Genomic DNA, 25,402 nt, shown 5'->3' with positions numbered 1-25,402 from the left:
GAACATAATGCATATGCTGCTAAAATCCAGGTATATGCTGGCATACAGGGGTTTCCTTCTTAATTGAAAATTGGATAGGATTTCTTGGCATGAAAACAATAAAGTCAACACATTCAATGATACAGGTAACTATTAAATGTGATGAATTAAAGTTATAAATGCAATACTCAAGTTACAATAAAAAAACACCAAACACATTAATCCTGCATAACAATATCCATGCTCTCCATGAGATCCTCGTGGGTATAACTGAGTTATGTGACGTCACACAATGGGACTGTTTGATCTGAAGCCGATAAAAGGTGTTTATTCATTTCAATGCATGTATAAAATGGTGTTGAATGGGATTTTAACCATCTTGATGAAGGAGCTACAGTGACTTATAGGCGTAATAACCATTGATAACTACGGATAAATTAATAAGTGGTAAAATGCAGACATGAAGAAAAAAGGCAGGTTTACCATACATGTAAATAAAATGTAAAAATGGTTATTTTCTATGAATTCGTAGAGCGAAAAATTAATTATTTTAAGGTGTCCGAACTCTAAGGTGAAGTACGGTAAATACATTCAAAAAATCCAACTCTAATATTGTCAACTTTACGTACATACATTTCGTAACAAATGCTTTTCGTACCCAAATCACATTTTTTTCAGGGAAAAATAGGTTAGGGTCGGCGGGAAAAATAGGGTCGGTCGGGTAACCTGAAACAGACCTATTTTTTTATTTGGCCTAACAAATAATTTAAGGTTGTTTTTTGTCGGTTTCGGATATAAAGTATGCAGAATATGAATCAATTGAGAAAAAAACAGAACAAAATTTTGTTCGTTTTAAACAATTCAAACAAATATAGTCAATGAAATAGGTCAAGAATGACCATTTATGTAAACGTAATTTTACTCAAAAATACATCGCGATCAGTCTTTAATTATTGTTTATAAGTAAACAAAATGTAAGAAAATAATTAACATATTTTGGTAGTATAACAAATCATTTCTACTTTAGCATGATATATATATATCTAATAACTATTGAGTAACAAAAATTATTGGCTTGTTACTAGTGAGAATTCGAGTAATGTCTCCCAATTGGTGTCTTGGTTGCTGTGCAATATACATCCAGGTTCGAACAATACACTTAACGAGGTGCTAAGTGTACTATTTATCACCTTGTTAAATGGTGGTTATTATATGAGCAATTGACCTTACGACAGGATTTGATTGACAGGTCCTATCAGCCAATCAGAATGTAGGGCTGATAAGCCGTGTTGCTATCCGCCATTTTGTCCGTCAAACTGACCAGAGTCCGTCATATACATGCGCTGGCAATTCCTCGCCTTTTTAAGTATTATGGTAAAAAGGTGTTGTCATGGCACTTGTAATTCGGATACAAGGTAGCCAGGCCGACTAAAGATGGCTTACAATTCGTTCTGTATTCGAAACCAGTGAGTTATTTAGAAAAATGCAAGTGCTGTATCAGACTCTGTGGAAGACCTCATCAACAGCTGAACTTGGAAATTTTGAAAGATCGTTCAAAGGCGAAACATCTATACGTCTGTACAAAAGTATTTTTTTGAACAAAACTACTTATTTCAATCCGCTCAAAATTTATTTAATACTGAAATTGTCCGTGCATGACCTAAATAAGTGTTACTATTTTTAAACTATAAACATCGTACATTTATGCTTTGGCTTGTGTTGTCAAATCGGCATTAATGGCCATTTAATATCAGGTTCAACATGGACACGATTGATTTCATTCAAGATAGAGGTATTTTTGTTGATACCGTTATGTAGTTTTTATAAACTGCTTTGCTTTCAAAGTAAATCAGGAAATATCGTACAACTAGATTTTTGTCCGAACCATCGCATGCTTTCGAATCTCATATACTCGTATGGTTCCTATGTAAACAATGGCTTTTGTAGCTGTCATTCCGACACATTTCATAGATTTCTTATTTTCATATCAGCACTTTGTCGACGGGAAATCCAATCAAGAAAACACTGACCCTCAAGCAGCTACTGTATTTGACCAGCTCACACCAGCTAGGCCTCCTCCAAAACTCAGATAAATATTTGAGCCACCAAAACAAAACGAGAACAGATCGGTCTGAATCGTTAAGGTTTTATTTTCTGTATAAAACAATTTATTTCACTGTACATTTAAATCAATTATTATGTTCATTAGAACTTGATTCTGCCAAACATGTGCTGTAAAGACTTAGACTTATTATGAATAAAGAACGAGTCAAACATGCATGTATTTTCATTGTTATTTTTATATTTTGGGCCATTTACGTAAATCTACAATATTTAATGATAGTTCATCCAATGTTCAGAGTCCGGATCACATGCACACTCGATTAACAGTTTTCTTAAAGTTGCACTCTCACAGAATTCTAGTTTGACACTTTTTGTCTCAGAATCGGCTTATTTTGGCATTCTTTAAATTAAGACCTAATATATAAATCACAAAGCAAACTTCTCAAGCCAAAACATGATAAATGCAATCGAATCCTGTGTAAGTTGTCAAAGTGATCAATCTGTGAAAGTGCAGCTTTAACAGTGAAAAATAACTTCTGCTAATGCTATATATTTTAAAATATATTTGCCACTGCAATAAAGAGATATTCACCTACAATATCATACATAAACATCAAAGAAATATCAAAGTTTAAGTAATGTTTGCAAAACAACAATGTATTTAATAAATCTGATATTAAATATGCAACAACTGGTGTTATACTCCAGAACTGAAGCTAACATCATAGAGGTACATCCTTCCAAGAATCCATCAAAACAACATGCTGAACAACTTCAAGAACTCTCTTCAAAAGACCACACTTTCCTGAAATAAATAAAAGATGCCAATATTAAAATAAATCAGTTACATGTATTGTTAAATATTTTAATACTAGCTGTAAATGCTACTGCCTTTGATGTTTGCTTTCTACATGTATATCATAATGAAATATTGACAAGATACTAGCTGATGTTTTGTGGTTGTTGTTTTTCTCTGGACAAATAGTCCATTTCTTTTGTACAGCAAAGTAAAAACTAAATGTTATAAAAAGCTTTAAAATAGGTCCTACCGTTTATTTGTAAAACTTGTCATCACTGGTTTTCTCTTGCGGTTGACATTGCCTGGACTGGCAAATATCATGTGTGTGTGTGTGTGGGGGGGCGGTTTCCGGTCTTATGCTAGGTCCCCTGTGGCGGTAGGCTTGTTGAAGACAATAATAAGGGGACTTCCTTATCTCCATCAATCAGAATACTTTAATGGTGTCAACGGTAAATAGCAGGAGACCCTCCACCAGCCTTAACCGGTAAATGGGGGGAGGGTAGTGTGTGTGGGTTAGAACCAGCTGCCCAGTCAGCTTAGTTGGTTAGAACGCCAGGCTAGTGTTCTGGTGGTTGTGAGTTCGAGCCCCACACCGGGGGCACTTTTCCTCCCAGGTCTACTTTTACAGCCAGAGTGTGTGAACATGTTCCACAATTTCTGTAAGAACAAAAATCAAAGCATGTGAATGTTTGAGCAATGCAAAAGTTACAGATTGGTATCACCCACGATTGTCACTTGTCAACTATTACATTATTATTCATAAGGGGGAGTGTTCAATCGCTTAGAACTGAAACTTTTTATGCATAACCCCAATAAACCATTTCTGCTCATACTATAGAATACAAGGTTATACTGTATAGCTGGCAAGTAACTGTTATTTAATGTCACTTCCGGGTTCCCCATTCGGGCCATTTATGATTTACTCATATTGTGCGATGATTTAATCTTTGTTTCAACAATACTGTAAGAAGGACCGGTGTTATTAAAAGTTAAACTTACCCTTGTTTGCATTTACAGTATGCGTCACACACACGCTTTTCCTTTGTATCGATGTCAATGTTGACAACATGGCGGCTATCCGATTTTCTCTGACTTGGATAGATTTCACCCCGTAAATGTTAGATATCGTCATTTTCTAAAGATATATCGAGCCTTCCGATGTAGCAGCCAGTTACAAATTCCTTTGACTTCTATTTTTTTCGCATTGTAATGTCACATTTATGATAATTTGTCAGGAATATCGGAAAGCGAAACGACGCGAGACGCCATTACTTCCTCGTTTGTTTGACGGACATAGACAGAGTTCGCTCCCTTGATATCAGGGGGCGTGGCTTAGAAGCCGCTGTCGTAAGGTCAATTGATTACTTGACGGTTACGAATTGACTAACAGAATGGTTACGAAATAACCAAGATCAGCAGTAACGAAATGGTAAGGTTACGAAATGACCAGATCCCCGTCAAACGCCCCTGGGGACATCCTAGGTTAGGCCCATTCCCTGTTATCAGCGCAAAAACAATAACACCGCATTCACTCAGCACTGCCGGTCCACCTGGAAGGTAAAAACATGGCCCATTTCCCCTGCTATCCCCGGTATAAACAAGACCTGGGCGCCATTGTTACAATTGACTGGTGCATAACTGTGGCAGAATAAGGGAAATATTTTATTGTTGCATTTATTATCAAATATGAGAATTTAAGACACATGCAAAAAGCCACAATACGAATTGGTGATAGTGTTTGTTCTGTTCTGCTATTCAAAGGTGATGAGACTGACTAATGACATGACATTGACAAACAAAATGTAAGGCATTTGTATCCTTTCGTCTTTTATTTATTAAAATCTGAGATGTTATGGGAGCAAATCATTTTTTAGATTGGAACATACCAAATAATAATAAGCGACGATGTACAGTAGTGGTAAACCAAGTTTGCTAGAAATCAATCGAGTTTCTCCAAAATACAAGCAAAAATTACACCGGATGTTGATACTAGTGATTTAGTTTCGGATGAACAAAATCCGGATAAATCATTTGCTTTTCATCCAAAGGGTGGACGATTTATACAACTGTACAAAAGTCATAAAAATAAACGAAAAAACGTTGAATATGTATTTTAAACACTTACCAAGTTACCATTCTCTTTCTGTAAGAGATGAACGCCATACTGCATAATTGCACGGAGATAGTACCACGGAGATACCCGAAAATTTCCGTTATATTCCGGAAAGTTAAATTTCTGTATACTTGAAAATTTGGATGCTGATGGTACACGAAATATCGATTTTCCTCATTTCTGTTTTTTATGGAATGAAACTTCGGGATAATATACAATAAGCTTTAAATAAAGTAAAACAAATAAAAAATGCTTAGTATATAGCTATTTTTGACCAAAATTATGATTTTTTCCCTGGTCGCCTTAATAGCTATTTTTATGGATACACAAATATACTAACACAAAATTTTAAGAATATTTTTTTTTTAATATTAAAAGAGAATAATATTTAAAACAATGAAATGATCACGTAAATAAACATTCAAGCTTATCAACTTACTGTCAATGGACATTTTTATTGACATTTGATACATCAAATCTGGACTGAAAATATTAAGGAGACCAATTTTTGTCGCCTTAATCCAACGGTCCCCATAATACCTAGATTAATATATATATGGTCACCTTAATATCTGTAGTAGATATATATATATATATATATATATATATATATATATATATATATATATATATATATATATATATATATATATATATATATATATATATATATTGAGATTAATTATATGTATTGCTCTTTTTAAAAAAAAACATTCACATTTACACATACAATTATACATACAAATACATTCACACAAATAACACACAAACAAATTTGTCTGGGCTTCAAGTTATTATACATTTAATTTAAGCACTTTCCTGACGTCACTGCTACTTCAATTCCGTCTATTTTTAAGGGCACAAGCAAACGGAAAGGACAGTATAGTTTAAGACCACATGCCTTTCGTTGCTGGGTTTGACATAATGTGAATTAGGAGAAAATAAAGGGAACATGAACCGGAAAAAGTGCTTACCTTGCACTTGAATAAATATCATATTTAAAACCACCACTTTGTAGCAAATCCTCATGGTGAAGTTATGAACTGAACAGAATTAAAACTCCTTTTCGTTAGTATGTAACCATTAAAATTACGACACTTCTTTTTTATTTAAAACAAATATATACTTGAATGATTTATTAAGTTTTGCTTCCAATGAATTACGCTTTTAAGATTAGTCGACGTTTAAACAAATGTTAACAGTCTGTTCCTCGTCTCTACGAAACTAAGGAAGTTAAATCAGATATATTTGCTGACTGTTATACCGGATACACAACACCAGTGTAATGGATCAATTATTAAACTCCATTAATACTTCGCTGATTTAAGATTTTGTGAACGCCGTCAGTATAACATGAAGATATGGCCTTGTCTTAAACGTGCTGTCGGTGGAGAGTAAGTAATATACCCGCATCTGTATATATATCGAACGAATTTTATTTGTTCGCTTCATACTGGCCACAGGATAAAAGAAGTACATGTAGGCAATAGGTAATTAAGGCACTGCCTTAAACGTGCTGTCGGTGGAGAGTAAGTAATATACCCGCATCTGTATATATATCGAACGAATTTTATTTGTTCGCTTCATACTGGCCACAGGATAAAAGAAGTACATGTAGGCAATAGGTAATTAAGGCACTGCCTTAAACGTGCTCTCGATGGAGAGTAAGTAATATACCCGCATCTGTATATATATCGAACGAATTTTATTTGTTCGCTTCATACTGGCCACACGTAAAAAAACACGTACGCAATCACTCAATGGAGCACGTGCGAGTTGCCTCATATTTTTAAAACGGTAAGTTGAAAGGTTTATAGGGACTTAATTCATCAAAATATTTAAAAAATGTTAAATCAATTATTATTTTTTATAAACCTTGCAAAATTTGGGTATTGTCAAAAGTAGTACATATTTACTACGTTTCATTTCAAGACCTTACAACGAAATTGTACTGCAAAGGATGTTTGAAGCATCAGGGTTTTTTTCAAAATTCCAAAATAAAAACAAGAACTATGAGCCTATCCTTTTAACTTTATTTTAAAAATGTTTTGATCTTGGATGTTGTGGTGCAAATTTTGTGACTTTGAAGTTACCTCAAACAAATGCTAACATCTGAAAGCTCACATTTATAGAAGATCGGTAATGATCGGTGAATAAGAACGGGATATTACCTATAAGAAGTATTGCATTCAATTTTACCGATACAATGTCATATATTCGACGGGCCCGTACAAATGCCCCGAATATACTCATGCAGCTACTTTACGTAAGCCCCATTTAAATTGTTTAAGCGTCGCACGGATTATTATTAGCTAAATCCAAATGAAGTAGTGTGTACCCTTTAACAGTTTATCCATTGTATCCCTTTGATCAGAATATTTTAATATGACCGATAAGTTCGCGAACTTGTATTCAATTACAATCGTATGTTTAAGTACAAATATACTAAGCTTACAGAAACTCTATAACACAGCCATTCACAAGATTCGCGATCGAAAAATTGATTTCAAGCTGCTTCCCTATTGTAATTTAAAATGTTCAAGATCATATTAAATATTATGGTAATAGGTATTCAAATACAAATATTTTATAAAACAGATATGACTGATATTTATCATTATTTTAAAATTCACATTCTTCTAGTTGTCCAATTCAGGGAGGAAAGTAGTGTTTTGATTTGATTACCGCAATGGCCGCCATTGGACCAGGTGAGAAAACACTGGTGGAAACTGATTTGGCGGGCTAATTGTATAACTATCTGGAAAAGCTTTTCTCGATTTTTGAAAAAAAACAAAACATAGTCAATTGTAAATAATTTTGAAGTGAATTGGTATCATTGGCGGAGGAAAATCATAGCGTGTAACTTAAAAATAAACAAAAAACTATCAACATCTATTATTTGTTTTAAACAATTTAAAAAACTTGGAAATTGTTGTAGTTATTCAAATTTAATGTTCGTTTTAGAACGTACGTACGTGCTTTCAATGACTCGAAATATATTAAAAGAATGATAAAAAGAAGAACATGTTTTGAAACCTTCGATGTATCGATGACTCGCGAAATGTCAGGATGCTCTCTTTATTCAGAGTAGCGTTTCTCTCGCACAGAAACAAAACTATTTACCCTCAAACAAGAAGACGTTTCACACATTCGAACTTTGATATAGGTTCAAGACTTTCCCACCAAATTCAATTTGGCAGTTCTTTGAAGGCAATTGACCAAATGCTACAGGAACAGAAACAAACGAACAAATACGGCCACTCGTCAGCATCGGCGCCGTCAGCAAAACCTTTTGCAGGCAATGACTGTAATATTTAGAGTGATTACAATAATATGTTTTAGACAAAAGGATCAGTAGAATACGTTAAACGTATGAAATGATACATAGCACTATATGGTCATATTACATCATACGATGTTGATAATCAACCTTTGAATGTAGATGGACCTAATTTATTGGATGAAAACCAATATTCGTATTTCTGTGTTGATGGTCGTTAGAATGCCATATGACCCTCTTTGCCATTAATGCGTCCCGTTAGTTGTCATTGTTTTCATTCAATGGCCTGGTTCGAGGTTGATCTTGGCCAAAACTTCCCTGTCAGAGGGAAGTAAGCAAGAGGAATTTATTTTGCATTTCATTGGTGTCTTTATGGCATACACCCTTTTAGTGCCAAGTATGTGGCCTTCACTTTCATTACAGAAGCAGGTCAGAAACATTCGGCTCACTTAGGTCGATGTAAGTGATCATTGGTTACAATACAATTGTGTTTTTATGGTGGCATTCGGTTCCACTATATTGTCATATAAGCTGTCTTTGGCTCCTGTTTTGTTGTTTGCTTATGGTTTGCTCTTTTCTATAGAGGCATATTAGGGACCTTCTGTTGCAATGTTCCAATGGCTAGAAGTACGCCTTTCGTTCCCGTTGTCCGTACAATGGTGAGTCAGTAGCAATTATCTTGCAGTGGCGCGTCAATTCCCCTTATCCACCTGAGGGTAACTTACAGGTCCCCGTTATATGCCCTTTGACCCATAATGTTGCACGATATAGGTCTTCCGTTTCATTAAAGTGCACCAATATATGCCTAGTTGTTTTTTACGAGAGCGGTTTTATATTTTTCGTTCTCTAATAGCAGTGCTTCAAAAGGCATATTAACTTACTGTGGTGTTTTAGTCGCCTTCATTACAATGGTGCGTAGGTGCTCATTGCCTCCCACACACTAGTGCATGGTTGCATATGCGAGGCTATGATTTCGGTAAAATTGAGGTAATTATTTCAAAATTGGTAGATTTGAATTGATTTCGAAGCCACACAACCTAAATATAAAACACGTCAAGTTAGTGGCGCCCTGGGTCCGTTTCATGAATAAGCCTTGTGGTAAAGTGGCACTTTGTTAGTGTCTACTGATTTTAGTTTCGCTTTTGCTAAATCAATGTGTGAATTTATTTTAGTCAGTAATAAAGTATAAATTGTGTACAAATGTTTGGATTTTAAAAACAAATGCAAGCACAGCTAAAACAAATCGTAAAAAAATATTGCAGGTCCAAATGTCTACAGAAGTGAAGGTTTAAAAGTGAAAACAAGCACGTCTTCAACATTGTGAATATTCTCAAAAGTCTATAAACTATTGGCCAACTGTGAAATGCCTTGTACTGATTATTGCACAGAAGAGGAGTGGTAGCTTGATACTGCACCTGTAAGCATTGGGTATACAAAGTATTTCTATTTCGACCTAATACTATTTTTTTAATGGTATTTCCGTTTCTGTTTAATATTTGTTTTGCTAGCTTGATGCGTTTTTTAATGAACTTATTTCCTGTAGAACTAAAACAAAACCATGCTATATGTGTTCCCTTTCATTCGGGATACAAGTATTGTTTAAATATTAACACATATTCGCATACAAATTCAATCCAATGATATGTCTTCTAAAAGCTGTTAATATATTTTATGAGTTCCATTTATATTGTCAGGTTATAAACAGGCAGTTTTATTGTTTTATCTTTAAATGAAAAGAAATTCGAGCGTGATTGGGTAACTCTGGGAGATTAACATTATATTATATAGTAGCAGTTTGCTGTAACGATTCATTTTGTAAACGTCGATATTCGAGGTAAATCCACATCTATTTCTGATCCTGTTCCATTTCCAAAACATGATGATTTCTAACAAAATCTTATCTCTGTCCGTCCGTTAAATTTAGATCCCTATATAAATATAGTTACGGAGTCAATGATTTAAAATGTCTGATTTCCCCACATTCTGCAAAGAATGATACAGTGAGTACCAATAGCAAGATAACATGTAAGCAATTAATTAAAACTTCAACATACACATACTGTATGAGTCAATCTTTAATGAGCAACATAGTTCAACTATTGTCTTTCAAATAAGTAGCACAGATATTATAAGCGCAAACAATCTGAACCAGAAACTGAACGATACGTGGTTACTATTAAGGATATCAATCATATCAGCTGTGACTATCAACAAAGCAGATTTACCCATTGAACCATTGATTTCAACACACTGTTTTTGTTGTTGACATTTCACTGTCTACTCTTATTGAATATTGAGGGAGTCCCGTACTACAATACCATGTTTAATGTCAACTTTGTAGAAAGTTTCTATTGACATGTTGTCTTAAATTTAACAAACAATGTACTTTGCAAAACATAATTAAATTGCGGCATAAATTATCACTCTGCCATAAATTTAAATGATTGCCAACGTCACCCTTTGTACCATAATTTACAAGTTTAGAGCGTCTACCTGACATCGAGTGCATATGTTTAACGTATGTTCTACATCAAACTAGTACGGATAAGACGTGAAAAGTGAGTTTACCTTATATCTTATTTTATGGACACAGCGTATTTATCATGTAACAAACTAACGAAAAAATCATTTTATACTTTATATTGAAAGTATTGAATGTTTGATACGTGAACAAATAAATATATTTGAAATTAAACGCGGTGATTAAATGTACAGCAAAGGGACGTTATACCGCTTGGAGTTTGATAGCAAGTATAAGTATTAGAATGAATTATCGTTCTAAAAGTCATATGTATACACATAATTGTGAGATACAGAATAAATGAGGTATGTCTGTCATCTTTCCTTTAACACAATTATTTCATTTGCATATTTTATATGTTGTTGCAACGTAAAATTATACTATCAGATTGTACTAAACATTATGTTTAAGTGAATGGAGAATCGTATACATGGCATTATCAAAAGTTATGAATGTGTAATGTTAAATTTACTTTTGATTGCTGTTCGTATATAAGATTTTGCTTCGGTGTTTATAGATATTAGAGGTTCACTTAAACATTTAATTTCAAAGTATACATGTATCTTCTAAATATATTTTGGTTGTATGTATCAAATACAATGAACGGTATTCTTATCCCCTCTTTTATTTCCGTATCGGCAATTATGAATGTGAAGTTTTATGTTTTAAACTATATCTTAAAGCTTTTAGAAAAATGCAGTAAGATTTTGTAGTTTATATTTCATTTGCTGAAAAAAGGAAGGGCTGGAATTCAAGTGAAAAATATCAAAATGAAAGTGCTTTAATTGTATTTAATTAATAACTTCATCATGGGGATTTACTACAATGTTGTGTTTTTTGGTCTGATATTTGTTCAACTTCAGGGCAAGTATTTTTTTTCATATTTATCTGTTTCATTACTTCAAATCGGATTATTATTTATTATAAGTTTTTCTTCTCTCATATATTTTTTGCATGTATACTATGGGCGGGTTAATACTTACTGATAACTACAATTAGTTTATACTTAGTAAATAAAGGTTAACATTCTATACATTATTTTGCGGTATCTATTATATGTTTTATCAACGTTTTTTTTGCAAACTGTGATATCATCTCTGTTTAAATACTGCAGTATATATTATATGATTTATCTACTTAATTTTTTTCATGCACAACGTGACTATGTTTACTCATAGAACTATATCGTTAATAATAAACTATATAAATAATAATCAATACGATACCAATATAGTAGCAATACTATTTGAAAGATACATTATATAACCTTTAGAACTCGTTTTTATACGCCCGTTAACAAACCAGCTGCGTACGGATATTGCGTCCACAATGCTGTTAAATCAAAGCTTTCAAAACATTTGTCCAATTATCAGGAAATTAAAACATAATTCGTATAGTGATAATATCTTGACAAATTCGAATACGAGCCATTCTTCCTGAATCACACATGAGTTTTCTCTCTTTATATTTAGCAATTACTTAATTTTATGCTAGTCCGATTAATCACTTTAGAAGCTTTTGTCCGATCATCACCAACATTGGTCAGAATGTAAGTGCTCCTAATATCTTAGACAAGTTTGTTAACAATCATAATGCTTTATTCGCCTTATAGTAATCGCTCTTTTAAAATCGCTATTATCTAATCAATAATTGTAGAAGCTTTTGTTCAATCAAAACCAATTTGGTCTGAATGTGTATACAATAATATTTTATGTAATCCAGGCACATCTGTCAAGTCACTCGTGAGGTGTTTTACCCATAAGTATAGAAATTACCTAGAATCGGTCTATATAACTTAAAACACGTATATCCGAAGGTCACTAATTTTTTAACCAACTGTTAATGGATACTGTATATCGAGCAGGTACGATAAATAGCCATGTATCACATGCTAACCCTTGTTTTCCGTGTAATATACCCATTACGAATATTTTTATCTTACACATGTGTAAGATAACATATCATACATATCTGTTGGCTAGAACAATCACACGCGACCTAGATATCCATCCGCATTGTTTGTAAACCAAATGGTTTAAACGCCAACAAAAACTTACCTCAATAATGAATCTGTAGGACTTCCGGGAGACAAATGGCTAACGAATCATAGTGCCAGAAAGCATCTTGTTCGAAAACATTCTGATAACAATGTTGCGCCAACCAGATAATGCAGATTAATAGTCACAGAAATATCCAGTCAGTCAACAAATACTGCCACATTAGTGACAAACAACACGAGAACATTTCAAACATCTCCATCTTAACAGGTAATATGCGACCAATGCCATAGCATTTGCTTGCCAGTTTAATCAGCTGTCGGTTACCAAAACACAAATACGAATTCCGCAGAACAGGTTTCTTATCACACGTGCGTCCCAAGACGGCTAGAACATGTAGAACAGCTTGTTTTCTGGAAACATTCTTGATGGAACATTTTCAACATCAACATCCATGCAGTGCAAAGTAATGCTTCGTCGTAATGATCTGCATGTTGTGAAAATCCATGTACACTAGAAAAACGCTTCAAAGTCATCGTAGAAAGCAACAGCGAATAACTTTTACTACACAATTTTATACTTTTGACTTGTTTAGCACTTAATCAGAATTAAAACTTAATAACCGCTAGCTGTTTTGTCATTTTCATTTGGAATTATTTATAAGGCGCATCGTTGACATTCCACTCAGTGTACTTTGGCTGTCAAACAATGGGTTTAGAAAGTGGAACGTGGAACTAAATTGGTAATAAAAACACCGTTTTAAGCATGTGATAATAAAGATCTGACACTCGTTGTCATTTTATATAAGATCTTTATTAAACTCGTCCTTGAAAGTTGTTAGTAAGCGAGCCTACTAACAAATTTCATGAACTTGTTTAATAAAATCTTGTATTAAATGACAACGAGTGTCAGATCTTATATGTCGACTACGTCACTCAACAGTATTAACCGTTGAATTATCATCAGCAGTCTTATCCAGGGTCTGCGCCTTAGATAGCATAAAACCACTTATTACAGAGTATCCTAATGATAGGAAGGGTAAATCCTGCGACAATTGGCGCCTTTGTTTATCCAGCACGCATTAAATCATCATAAAGTCCATTCATTTTTATTTCACAAGTCTAACAGTAGAATTGTTGTTACTTGTTTTGTTTTCTTTTTTCCTAGTTACATTGGCACAAACTGAGTGTGACAACTGTGGTTGCTGCGCTTCCGGACAAGAGATCAAATGCAGTAAAAACAGTTCGTACTGCATGAATGGGTGCCTACATGGATATTGGGGTGACACGTGTCATGAAAAATGTGGATATAACTGTGCAGATTGTCACAGGTGGAGTGGTCAATGCAATTCCTGCATAAATGGATATTGGGGAGTAGTTTGCAACAGGGAATGTGGACATCAGTGTAAAACATGTAACATATGGACTGGCTGTACAGCGTGTGACATGGGTTATTACGGCACCAAATGCGAGAACTACTGTGGATCCTTTTGTATAAGTTGTAATAGGACCAGTGGATGTACCGCATGCGAAACGGGGTATTATGGACCCACATGCAATTATCAATGTGGTGCAACTTGTGATCATTGTGATAACCAAAATGGATGTACTAGTTGTATACCTGGATACTATTTATATAACGGAGTATGTCAGCAATGTTTTCACGAAAACAATGACTGCACATGTACTACCTACAACAACTGCACTGGTTGTATTGATGGTTATTTCCTAAATCAGGGAGTGTGTTCACACTGCCCTTTTTATTGCAAATCTTGCATCAGTTCTACAAACTGCACTTCTTGTACGGACGGTCGATTTGGAAATGTATGTCAGTATCAGTGTACAGAACACTGTGTTCATGGTCAGTGTAATACATCAACAGCTTCATGCCAGTGTAATGGATATTTTATCGGAGAGATGTGTGACCAATGTGTCGCGGGATACTTTGGTAACGACTGTACACAGAGATGTTCCTCGGGATGCTCTGATACATGTGCACAAACTGATGGATCTTGCACATGCAAATTCAGGTGGACAGGTGGTAAATGTGACACATGTGCCAATAAATACTCCGGAAAAAATTGCAATGAAACATGTAATAGTAACTGTGAGGAATGCACTGGGAAATATGAGTGTCAGCTTTGCTTACCTGGACGTTATGGTTATTACTGCCAATTCAGTTGTGGGAAAGGCTGCAGAAATGACAGATGTAGTATAAAATCAGGATATTGCGAATGCAAAGGTAAATACTTTGTTGCATCATCATCATCATCATCAGGATATTGTCACGATTGTGTTCTGGGCAGGTACGGTCAGACGTGTGAGAAAATCTGTCCTCAAACGTGTCATACATGCGAACAAGAGCTGAAATGTTCTTCATGCCATGTCGGATACTTTGGGCTATCCTGTGACAAATCTTGTCCATATGGATGCGAGGAGAATAATTGCAAGCAAGGGGACGGATCTTGTTTATCATGCAAACTTGGGTATTTCGGAGAACACTGCAACAACACGTGTCAGGAGTCCTGCCGATCATGTGATAAATACGGTCTATGTTCCGAATGTAAACCTACATTTTTTCCCAACAATACCGGACAATGTGAAACTTGCAATTCAAAATGCGTCGGCAATAACTGTGATTCCTCTTCGGGAAGATGCATTCAAGGATGCTATGATGGATACTGGAACAGAACCTGTGACACAGAGTGTGATGCCACATGCTTCTCATGCAAACAAACAAATGGATCGTGTTCACTATGCAAGAACAATACAAGATATGGACGTGACTGTAGACAGGAATGCAGCAATACATGTAAATCGTCAGTGTGCGATGTAAATGGAAGTTGTATAAATGGATGCATTGTAAATACATTCGGCATGCAATGTGAAAAAAGGTGTGATGAAAATTGTATACAAAAAGACAACCAAACAATTTGTTCTGAAAAGACGGGAATGTGTTTATACGGCTGCCGAACTGGATACACGGGAAAAGTTTGTCCACAAGGTAAAACAGGCTTTAATATATACTGTCTCTAATTGACTGGGGTGTATGATACGTAATTCGGATTATAGGTAATCAAACCAATGTTTAACACTGCAAGAACAACTTGCCCGAAAATAATTGACATGTTTGCCTTTTATACATGTTGTTGTTTTTTTTTGTTTATTTTACTTTTGATTTTTTAAACACACGCGTATGGTTTTCTTTACAAAGGATGCATAGTTTAATATACTAGCCACTAGCTCTGAACATATTGCGCATATATAATTAAACACATTTGACCCTTCATTATGTCAATAAAATGTCCATACGGTTATGTGGTTGGTTCGTATGCAATATACATTAACAGTCGTTTAAAACTTAGTGAATAGTAAAAGGTTAATTCTTTCTTTTGTCTATGAATGTACATCAGATACATAAACTACTTAATGTTAGTACTGATTGTCAATGAGTTATTTGCCGATAAAAAGATATAGTCATGATTTGTAGTGCAAGTATCGTGACAGTAACGTCCATACCTCTAACATTAGTCAAATGAAAATATAATAGTCACTAGCATGGCTTATAACACGGTTTGGTGTCTTAGTAAAAGTGAACTTTCTTTGACAAATTAAGTCTTCATAAACTATTCAGGAGAGCTATAACATTTGTAAAATCTTGGATTTGATTAAATTCTTATGTGAATATTCCGTTTCAAGCTTTTGTGAGAATAATTCTGACAGTATATATTGAATAAATATTGCTTACGAAGTGTTTTATTAGGTCTTGTGCATTTACTTATGTTCAATTTAAAAATAAACAACACCATAATTTATTTTAAAGTTTTGGACGTAAGACAATCGATAGATATTATTTTAATTTTTGCATCACTTATTTTAAACTTCTTTTGTAGAACTGTAAATTAATAAATGTCGTTTTTGTTTATTGCTAGTTGATTTAACTGTGTTTTGTTAAGTGCTCATGTACAATTAGGCGGGAAATACATGATCGATTGTTCTTGTTGTTTTAACATGTTTTCTTAGTTAACATCAGTAAAGTTATAATAAGTCCATGTTTACATAACCATATATTTTTTATCTTTTATGCATGCGTTCAAAATACAGTTGAGAGGCCGACAACATTGTCAGCAGCACTTGGAGGGGGACTCGGTGGTGGCATTCTTGGACTTTTAGTCATAGCAATGTTTGTAATGTGGTTGTTTCGTAAAAGGTTCGATTTATTAATTATAAATAGTAGCATTGAATTAAATATATAAATAACCATCGGCTAGGGTTACATAATAAATAAGTATTTGTGAAACGTATGCACTGGGTATTACAACTTACAATGTCGCATGATACACAAAAAGCATATCGTGATATATATATCAATGGACTGATGAAAGAAATACATTATTGTGCTGACACTATTGCGCACACACAGTCTTGATGTAAAGTACACTAAGTTCACTACGAGTGAGAACTAATTTTCCAATTATGTATTTTAGGCGAAGGTCAAACACGGAACACTATGATTTACTTCATGATGGCAAGTTTTAAAACTGAAATAACATAATAATCTAACGAACTCCCAGTCAATATTGATATATCATTGATGAACTGTCGTCATATATTGTCAATACGTTTACTTAAACACTTTTCTTTTATAATTCTTAGATTGGCTTATATCAAATTGTAAATATAAACTTATTTATATATCTTACTGGTATAGATATTATGTTGTTTTTTTGTTTTAGTCCGAATAGAATATGACACAGTGGATACTAATCTTTATGAGATTGAACTCAACGATCTTCAGTATAAGACTCTTCAAGAAAGAGATGATCACAGGATGAATGAAACAACTGACTATTCAAAAGTCTCTGAAAGGGAAAATGGCAACATGACAAACGTAAGAAATATTTATATGATACATCTTTATGTCAAGACAACTGTTTTACAAAATTAATTGTTGCCAAATATGAAATGGACTATGCCACTGTAGTTGTTGACAAAGGATTGTCTATGCCTGTTGTATCCAAGGCCACGTTGCTATTTATGTGTTTGTGTGTATGTACACCCGTTGTGTGTGCCTACCTCGGGGTTCGGGTAATCAAATTGCCGTATATTAGGGTGAACTGCATGTTAAATTGATTACGTTGAAAATATATATAACTGTTCAGTTTGCATGCACTGTGACTTTCATTCGTATGTAACCGTACGTTTGTTTCAAGTCAATAAAGATTTCATTCAATGAACTCAATACAAATTTAAAATAATGGAAACCGTATAACATTTCTGGCAATAAATCTATCATGTTTGACATCAAAAGTGGAAGTAAACATAAAATTTCCATGTCAAAAATGATATATTTTATAAAGACTCGCGCGTTTTGTACGGATTTTAAACTGAATTCGAATTGGGGATGGTCTGAATTTTCCTTATTTAAGCACATTCTTTTTTATTTCAGGAAAATGTTAGTGGCGGACCATTGTCATAGATAGATTTGATAGAACTTACATGGACGTACATCATTTTCAATAGAGATGCCAGCAATTGTGATGAGAAGAAAGTAAAAAGGTTGCAAGGAAAATCGAGTTTTACCCAGAAACGACATCATTTTTCATAAATAGTATACACATATCAATAGTAGTATTCACATTTTAATGTACGTTTGTTAAATGTTGTAACCATCAGAAATTATACATGTATACAAGACAACAGCATCAAATCGTAAGCAAGCGTATAATTTCCATGTTGATTGTAAGAGTCATTTTCATATCCAAAAAACTTTCCGATATGTGTTTTTAGGGTTAGTCTTTTACCAAAATGTGAAGTGTTTTCCTATTGTGGGATTGATACCTTCAGGGTTGTCTTTAAAACATTATACTCGAGCATCCGCATGTTTACGAGGGATGAGCCAGCAGTGTATGTTGAATAAACATAGCTAGTGTACAGTGCTATGTAAAACTTGGCGCCGAAAATACAAAGAAAATTACCAAGTATATACAGAGAATGTTTTATTTACTCTTTCATTAATTAAAATCAGATATAATCAATAAGTGATAAAATTCGCTATCTGATAGAATACAAATAACTCACAGCTCATTGTGAAATTTACATGGATTTACATTGCAGTTAGACAAACAGTCTAAAATTTACTTAAAATGTCTTCTTGATTGTCGTTTTGTTTCGATTTATATTGTTCAATTAGTTCAATTTGAGTAGATATATCAGGTAGGCACTTTAAACATCACGATATAATCACTTGTTCACCTTTGTGTTTCTGTCTTTGTGTTGTATCTTTATCTCGACGTATATCGTTTCATTTAAATGATTCATTTGTTCTTGTCATAAACAGGAATAACAAATGTTTGTGTAAGAAGAAAATGTACCGCTAGATTTAAAGTTGTTAGTTTTAAGATAGTTGTAAAAATGATATTTAATTTTGAATTTTTAAATGAATCTAGCCGGAACAGTATACTGCACTACGCCTTTTCGAGCTATTCAATTTATATGCGACCGCAAAGTGTGAAATATTTATTTTTCAAGGTTGCAGTTTTAATTGTATATGCAATGAAGGAATTTGTTGTTGTTGTACAACATTGTTAAGAACAGCGTTCAATTAATAGCAAATATATATTGAAATATCGATATTGATCCGCACGCAAATTTATAAAAAGCCTAGGGGTTAAATTGTACAATCTATCACATAAATATTCAATTTCTGACAAGGCGTCACTAACGGGACAAACACATTGCCCTTATTCATGCGATGTGATTTAAACAGTAGTAACAAATATTATGTTTTCTATCATTAGAAACGTCATAGACTTTTCGCATAATCTTAAGAAAAATGTCTGCACCGGAAACTTTAAAACAAATAGTACACCAAACAAGTGTTCATCGAACTCAGAAAGTAAATGGTTATGTTATTTTTTTACATGAGTGAAACGGCTAATGCTTGAGTTTGTGTCAAAAATGCATTTTGATTATAATTTGTTTTTTTGAATGACCAAATACTCTAGTGCATGATTAAAGCTCTTGTTATGGATATGATTTGTCGAAAGATATATTTCAAAGCATCAATTGTGTTAAAGAGAGCTTAAAATTGCAAATTTGTTTATAAGTTTTTATTTGATAGAGTGAACACCTAAACCATTCAAATATACGTTTCGTCATTTTCTGTAAGATATGATTAAGTTTGCACTATTTTACAGGTAATCAAAACTGAACACTTATATTGATACATCAGTTGTATTCTTTTAAGATCAAGTTTCTATTTAAAAATGCAATTTAATCATGTTCACTTGAAGAAAACGAAAAAGTCAAAAACTAAAACATGACGATCAAAATGTAAAATATGACATTTTATTCTGAAAAATAACGATTAGGTTCCTCTGTCATGGTCGAAAATTTTGTTTTTTTAAACACCTTACAATTCACAATTCGAAACTACGTTTTTGGATATTATCTTTTAAAATTCCTGAAAAACATGTGAGTCCTTTCAAATGAACAATAGTTAAAAACTACCGAGAAACACTTTTTCAACAGAATCATTGAGCAGGGATGGAAGCTCCAAACACTGATGAAAAATGATAGATACAAGAGAATCAATAGGCTGCAATCGGTATATACACTTTTCGTCGAGCCAGAAATCATCGGCTTGTCAAGACATATTCTATAAACAGTCTCGTTTGTGTTTGGATCAACGAATGTGTTGAATTCATTTGAGAAGAAAATCCGCCCAGAAGTATTAACACACAGTATATAACTGTTTCTTAATACGTAGAGTTCATCAGATAGTAACTCGATTTGTTCACAAAACGCAAATTTTGATAGCACGAAGTAAAAAGAACACTAATGTCACCAAAGCCTTAATTTCCTCTAAATTCTGACTTAAAATAGCACTCTTATGAGGTGTTACAGATGTAATATCAACTGGGATAACATCGGAAGATCCAGCATTAGATGACTGTGTTTTTGGAATGAAATCGAAAAATCTGCTGAACATTTGTGTTACGACAAAGGTCTTGTTATCAACACGAATACGCCACTGTATGTTCAATAAACGTTCAGTATCGGACACAACTTCAGCATAAGACTTCCGGTTGTTTTCTGTTAGCAAAATATACATGAAATTGTCACTTTTCCGTTTGTACCGTAGTAAAATAATCCTAGAATAACTGTCCAGTTCTCTGCCCATGGCGAATTGAAGTTTACTGGGAACTGCTTCCCACTGCCGTCAAGTTTTCTGACCACATCTAAGAATATGTTCATGTATATTAGGAGTCAGCATAAAGTGAAGGTGAATCTTGAATTTTGAAACTATAAGATCAAGAAAGGGAGGTCCACAAGTTCCATCTGGTTTTTCTATTCGGGTACTGGGACAAAAAAGCGTACACACCTGAAATAGACAAGGTCATATTAAATCCCTTTAATGAGAAAGCAAAATTAAGTATTAAATTATAAGATAACGATATGTTAATGTTCATATGTTTTGTCTTATTTGTTCATCAAGATGTACACTTAATCACTCTAGCTCGAGGAACTCATGTACAAGTTCACAGATAAATAAGGAGAAGAGCTTTTTCACCTCAAGTTTTCCATAAGTGTGTTGCTGCACGTACAAGAACATATACTCGTCACGTTTCTCAACCTCTCCCGTATTTCTCCCCATCGGTAGCTTTCATTGTTATATTGAATATGTTTTAAACATATTTCTGTTACAACGAGTTCACATATTTAATCAGTCGGGTGAATGCAAGTTTTGTAGTTATATTTCGGTCATAATTAAATGAAATGAATACAATGTACAAATACTTCCTGATGTTTGTCTCTCACCCAATGTAGCAATGTAAGCGCGTTTCATGTTGAACCCCGACAGGAAAATAATACGGTTTGAAGCGATAGCCTTTAACATTTGATGCTAATCAAAGTATATCACAATACAGTAGTATGAATTGTTTTTTGGAAACTATTATCCTCATGTCGGCAAAATTACAGTTAAACGCAAATAAGTGAAACAGGAAGACTAATTCATTGCAAAATACGTAGCAAGTATAACTCATTATGAAACTCTATGATCACACAGTTTTAAACGTTTTCTTTGCTAAGGCAGACTGTGTGGTATTTTTATAGTTCAAACAATAACCGCATCTTTCCTTTAAAACGTTTTTTTGAAAGTTCCTCAAGTTATTGCGCACTTTGATAATATTTACCATTTAGGTTTTTACTTTATTCGGGATGGTTGGTATAAGAGTGAGGTTGTGCACACAAGCTAGTTTAACCCCCCCAGTAAAGTAACATTTTACTGACCGTTCCAAGTCGGTACCTAACAATCATTGATACAAAAACATAGTTTTGTTTATAAAGTATATATGCACTGCCTTGTTTGTAGATTTTGATTGTGTTGTGCAATGTTTATTGTTTGTTTTTGTTTGTTCTTGTGTTCTATGTCTTAATTGTTAATCCTGTGTCATTAAACGTGATTTATGTTTAAACTTTCGGCTACTGAGCTTGTTTCTGAAGTTTTTCATATATCTATTGTCACCATGATAATGTTCTCGACTCTTTTGCACCAGATCTTCTACAATTATAGACTGATAAATGTGCCTTATGTATAACCAGGGCACAACTCTACCATTAAAGCAGCATAAATGCACAATCATTTTCCTTGAAACAAATGTTTGCAGTTAAAAATTATATTGTAGCATTAGATAAGTTAGACTTCCGGTCATGGTGACAACTTGTTACGATCAAATGCATACTTTTTAAATATATTTTAATTCAATTATTTGAAAACGCATGTATTGGCTGCTTCGTACGCATGACATTTATCATACACTTGAAATAAAACATTTAAATGTAGGTTTTTAGTCAAATGTATGTGACCATAATCTTTATCTTCCTGCATTATATATTAAAAGAAAGGCTGTCCCTCCATTGCAGCCTTTTCTAAGCCTAGCTCTCACTATCACGGTTTGGGAGTATAGAAAATCCTGGTGGTTCTTGACAAATACGGCATTCATTTGCAGCTAATTTTTAACATTTTTGGTGAATAGGGGGTGATTCCTGTTTGCATAGGGTATTAAACATTTCAAATAACGAACAACTCTTTTCTGTGACAATTATTCCTCCCGTCAGGACGAACTCTTGTTTATTCCAGATTTGGTTATTACAACACTGTGTTCATGTATCTTATAACCGAAACACTAGTGAGTTTACTCTACAATGACCATATAACTGAATGAAGGGTCACGTGATGTTTTATAATACAATTTGAATGATATGACAGTCTGTGAAAACTAATGTTAAAAGTTTAAACAGATCATCAGATCAATAAGACAAATTATTGTGATTGTTTTTAATTGCTGTCAGTGATTGTTTTTTTATGATGTTTTCAAAGTTCAACCCGATTGAAGACAACAATGTATCAATATTATTTTAATCTGGCCATATTATTACACAACCAAACATTTAATCTATTATACATATACAATTGTCATAGTGTGTATTTTGATCATATTAGTAGTTATTATAAAAATATTTATAATTAATAAGTAGCAATTATAAAAAACGTTTTATTTTTCAACTTTACTCATATTTGAAAATTATTGATAGATTCTCGTGCGTTATTCTGTGTAATACCATTCGGAACGATAAAACATACATACACTATCCTCTCGATGTATAACGGAAAGAACTGCGACAGCAACCAGGACCGCAGCAATCAACCAAACAACAGCTGCTCCGACCTTTGATTTATTCTTCTTCGTAATATTTTCTTCCGTTGCTATATATCAGCACAGAAGTATATAAAGGCATCATTTTGTATGAACATGCAGCTCTCACACATGGTTGGAATATGTCACATTTTACATAACCAGCGTCGATCTTATCAAGTTTATATTTAGAGTAATTGCATTTCCTTCAAGAAGCATTTTAAGAACCATAAACGAAAAAAATATTAAAGGTTTGCAATAAAAAAACAACTTTACTAGCATAAACACTCGTTACGTTGATACTTGGATTTACGAAGCATTAGTATCCGTTGATGTATACCATATGATGATACTCATAATATTGTCGTTGAAAATACTTACAAAACGTGTAATTGGCCCTGTTATCCTGTTATACATCCAAACAAACAGCGCCCAGTATTGAATTCGCAAATAAAGTCTACACAATGTTTGCTGCAATGTTTCATACAACCCTCACCATACCAACCATAAATAAAGCCATTACACGTTTGGCCATCATAGCACGATTCACACTTCTTCCCTGTATAGTAAAGCTTGCACGTACATGTAACGTGTTTTGTGTCGTTACATCCTGCAGAACATTTACCTTCGCAAAGTCCTATAACTTGATTATAAAATCCATCTTGACATTCAACGCAATTATTACTATTTGAACAAAAGCAAGTTGGTCTTATACAGTCAGATATACAGTTATTTTGTTTGTTCCAAAATCCTGCTTGGCAGGATACACAGTTCCATTGTTCTGTGCAAACACGGGAGCACACAATTCACACTGTCTGAACCTTACTCAAAATACTAATATAAACGGTGTTACAAAATGCATATTCGTCAATTAGCTTTTAAAATGCAATACTAAAAAAAATGATTCTAAATTTATTCCAATATTTGTTTAAAATGTACATGAAAGGGTATTCAATTTTGTATTGTAGAAGTACAAGCCCACATAATGAATAAACTTTGAATCAATATGTAAAACCAGCATTTTGTTTCCGCTTGACAAGGAAGTATATGTTGACTACAGTCTTTTTAGGTTTAAATGACATTATACAAAGTCTTCCCCATGCTTTATACATGTACGAGCGAAAGTGTTTTCCTCTAATTGGTCTGCTGATATCAAAGAGTAAACAGATCAGAACACTATGTAAGGTTCTAGATAGACACATGCATCATGAATTTGCCAATAATTGTGTTTAGTTTAAATTTGCACATTTTGGCCAAAGTCAATTAAGCGCTATTTAAGTATTTACAATCTTGGTTGGTTGACAGCTGTATACAAACAACGATTGTATTGGGATGTAAACTTACATTTAAAACAATCAATATCGAAGGTAGCATGAAGGGCCGAGGCCGAACGAAAAATGTATGATTAAGTTACATATGTTAGGTTTCGCAACAAATGTAGAATTTGATACAATTCCTAAAAGTATAGGTACTGCTAACATAGTGAGTGTAGACATATATACATGTTAAAAGCAATGTAGATAACCCTTATAGAGAAATTATGCTAAACGACACAACTATGGAATGTTCTAAGTGTGTGCATACCGCGTGATAAATTACGTCATATGTGCTACGTCAGAACATCAAACTAGAAATATAGATCAGAACTTGTATCTGGGACCTTGATCCGTTTGCCTTTATACAAGTTTAGTGCTTATTAGTTCAGGCTCCGTTATTTAGTCAGCTTAAGTCATGTGTTTAACTTTTTCTTCAAAAATTGAAAACTAAAACATATTTTTTTATGTAACAACCTGTAATTTGAATAAGGAAGTTTAATATTTGTCAATTTATATATTGCGTTTGACTATTGTACCATTGTTTATTATCCTTGTTATCCTTATACGCTCGCGTGTGAACGATCTTAATGTTTGAATACAACGAAACGTAAACAATGGATACCGCAGGGCT

The 25,402-nt window shown here is 33.7% G+C and overlaps 2 protein-coding genes and 2 long non-coding RNA genes across 11 annotated transcripts; 2 read left to right on the top strand and 2 right to left on the bottom strand.

Moving 5' to 3' along the window:
* The first annotated feature begins 1,013 nt into the window (after positions 1 to 1,013).
* LOC128204078 (uncharacterized) lies at positions 1,014 to 2,983 on the top strand. Of its 4 annotated transcripts, none has more exons than XM_052905420.1 (3): positions 1,014 to 1,557; positions 1,971 to 2,123; positions 2,752 to 2,983. In XM_052905420.1, exons 1-3 carry the CDS (start codon positions 1,463 to 1,465, stop codon positions 2,855 to 2,857), a joined length of 354 nt encoding a protein of 117 aa, XP_052761380.1. In that variant the 5' UTR covers positions 1,014 to 1,462; the 3' UTR covers positions 2,858 to 2,983. The 4 variants fall into 4 exon arrangements, 1 of the variants encoding a protein (XP_052761380.1); XR_008256086.1 differs by having other exon boundaries at positions 1,023 to 1,553; XR_008256085.1 differs by having other exon boundaries at positions 1,028 to 1,565.
* Positions 2,117 to 4,172, bottom strand: LOC128204079 (uncharacterized). The gene is made up of 3 exons (XR_008256087.1): positions 3,842 to 4,172; positions 3,093 to 3,499; positions 2,117 to 2,848 (listed from the first exon to the last, which is right to left on the bottom strand). It is a non-coding gene; the product is annotated as an uncharacterized LOC128204079 (long non-coding RNA).
* Positions 4,173 to 11,476: 7,304 nt separating this feature from the next.
* LOC128204267 (multiple epidermal growth factor-like domains protein 6) lies at positions 11,477 to 19,599 on the top strand. 4 transcript variants are annotated; one of them, XM_052905671.1, is made up of 6 exons: positions 11,477 to 11,620; positions 13,921 to 15,756; positions 16,857 to 16,935; positions 17,240 to 17,280; positions 17,489 to 17,643; positions 18,202 to 19,599. In XM_052905671.1, exons 1-6 carry the CDS (start codon positions 11,566 to 11,568, stop codon positions 18,229 to 18,231), a joined length of 2,196 nt encoding a protein of 731 aa, XP_052761631.1. In that variant the 5' UTR covers positions 11,477 to 11,565; the 3' UTR covers positions 18,232 to 19,599. The 4 variants fall into 4 exon arrangements, with proteins under 4 accessions (XP_052761631.1, XP_052761630.1, XP_052761633.1 ...); XM_052905670.1 differs by having other exon boundaries at positions 16,857 to 16,962; XM_052905673.1 differs by lacking the exons at positions 17,240 to 17,280; positions 18,202 to 19,599 and having other exon boundaries at positions 16,857 to 16,962; positions 17,489 to 17,633.
* Positions 19,600 to 20,226: 627 nt separating this feature from the next.
* Positions 20,227 to 24,335, bottom strand: LOC128204269 (uncharacterized). Of its 2 annotated transcripts, none has more exons than XR_008256143.1 (3): positions 23,837 to 24,335; positions 23,404 to 23,526; positions 20,227 to 21,138 (listed from the first exon to the last, which is right to left on the bottom strand). It is a non-coding gene; the product is annotated as an uncharacterized LOC128204269 (long non-coding RNA). The 2 variants fall into 2 exon arrangements; XR_008256144.1 differs by having other exon boundaries at positions 23,408 to 23,526.
* Between the last annotated feature and the right edge of the window lie 1,067 nt (positions 24,336 to 25,402).

This window comes from Mya arenaria, chromosome 10 (genome assembly GCF_026914265.1).
Source record: "Mya arenaria isolate MELC-2E11 chromosome 10, ASM2691426v1".
Lineage (NCBI taxonomy): Eukaryota > Metazoa > Mollusca > Bivalvia > Myida > Myidae > Mya > Mya arenaria.
Note: the sequence above shows the minus strand (reverse complement) of the source record. Positions and strands in the feature narration are given on the sequence as shown.

What these genes read in the sequence shown, in the direction of transcription:
- LOC128204078 (XM_052905420.1), top strand. Translation starts at nt 1,463, where the DNA reads ATGCAAGTGCTGTATCAGACTCTGTGGAAGACCTCATCAACAGCTGAA. An exon ending in GGCGAAACATCTATACGTCT is followed by an intron (nt 1,558 to 1,970) that starts GTACAAAAGTAT and finishes TTTTCATATCAG; the next exon opens with CACTTTGTCGACGGGAAATC. An exon ending in GATCGGTCTGAATCGTTAAG is followed by an intron (nt 2,124 to 2,751) that starts GTTTTATTTTCT and finishes GTTATACTCCAG; the next exon opens with AACTGAAGCTAACATCATAG.
- LOC128204267 (XM_052905670.1), top strand. Translation starts at nt 11,566, where the DNA reads ATGGGGATTTACTACAATGTTGTGTTTTTTGGTCTGATATTTGTTCAA. An exon ending in GGGAAAAGTTTGTCCACAAG is followed by an intron (nt 15,757 to 16,856) that starts GTAAAACAGGCT and finishes TTCAAAATACAG; the next exon opens with TTGAGAGGCCGACAACATTG. An exon ending in CTATGATTTACTTCATGATG is followed by an intron (nt 17,281 to 17,488) that starts GCAAGTTTTAAA and finishes TTTTTGTTTTAG; the next exon opens with TCCGAATAGAATATGACACA.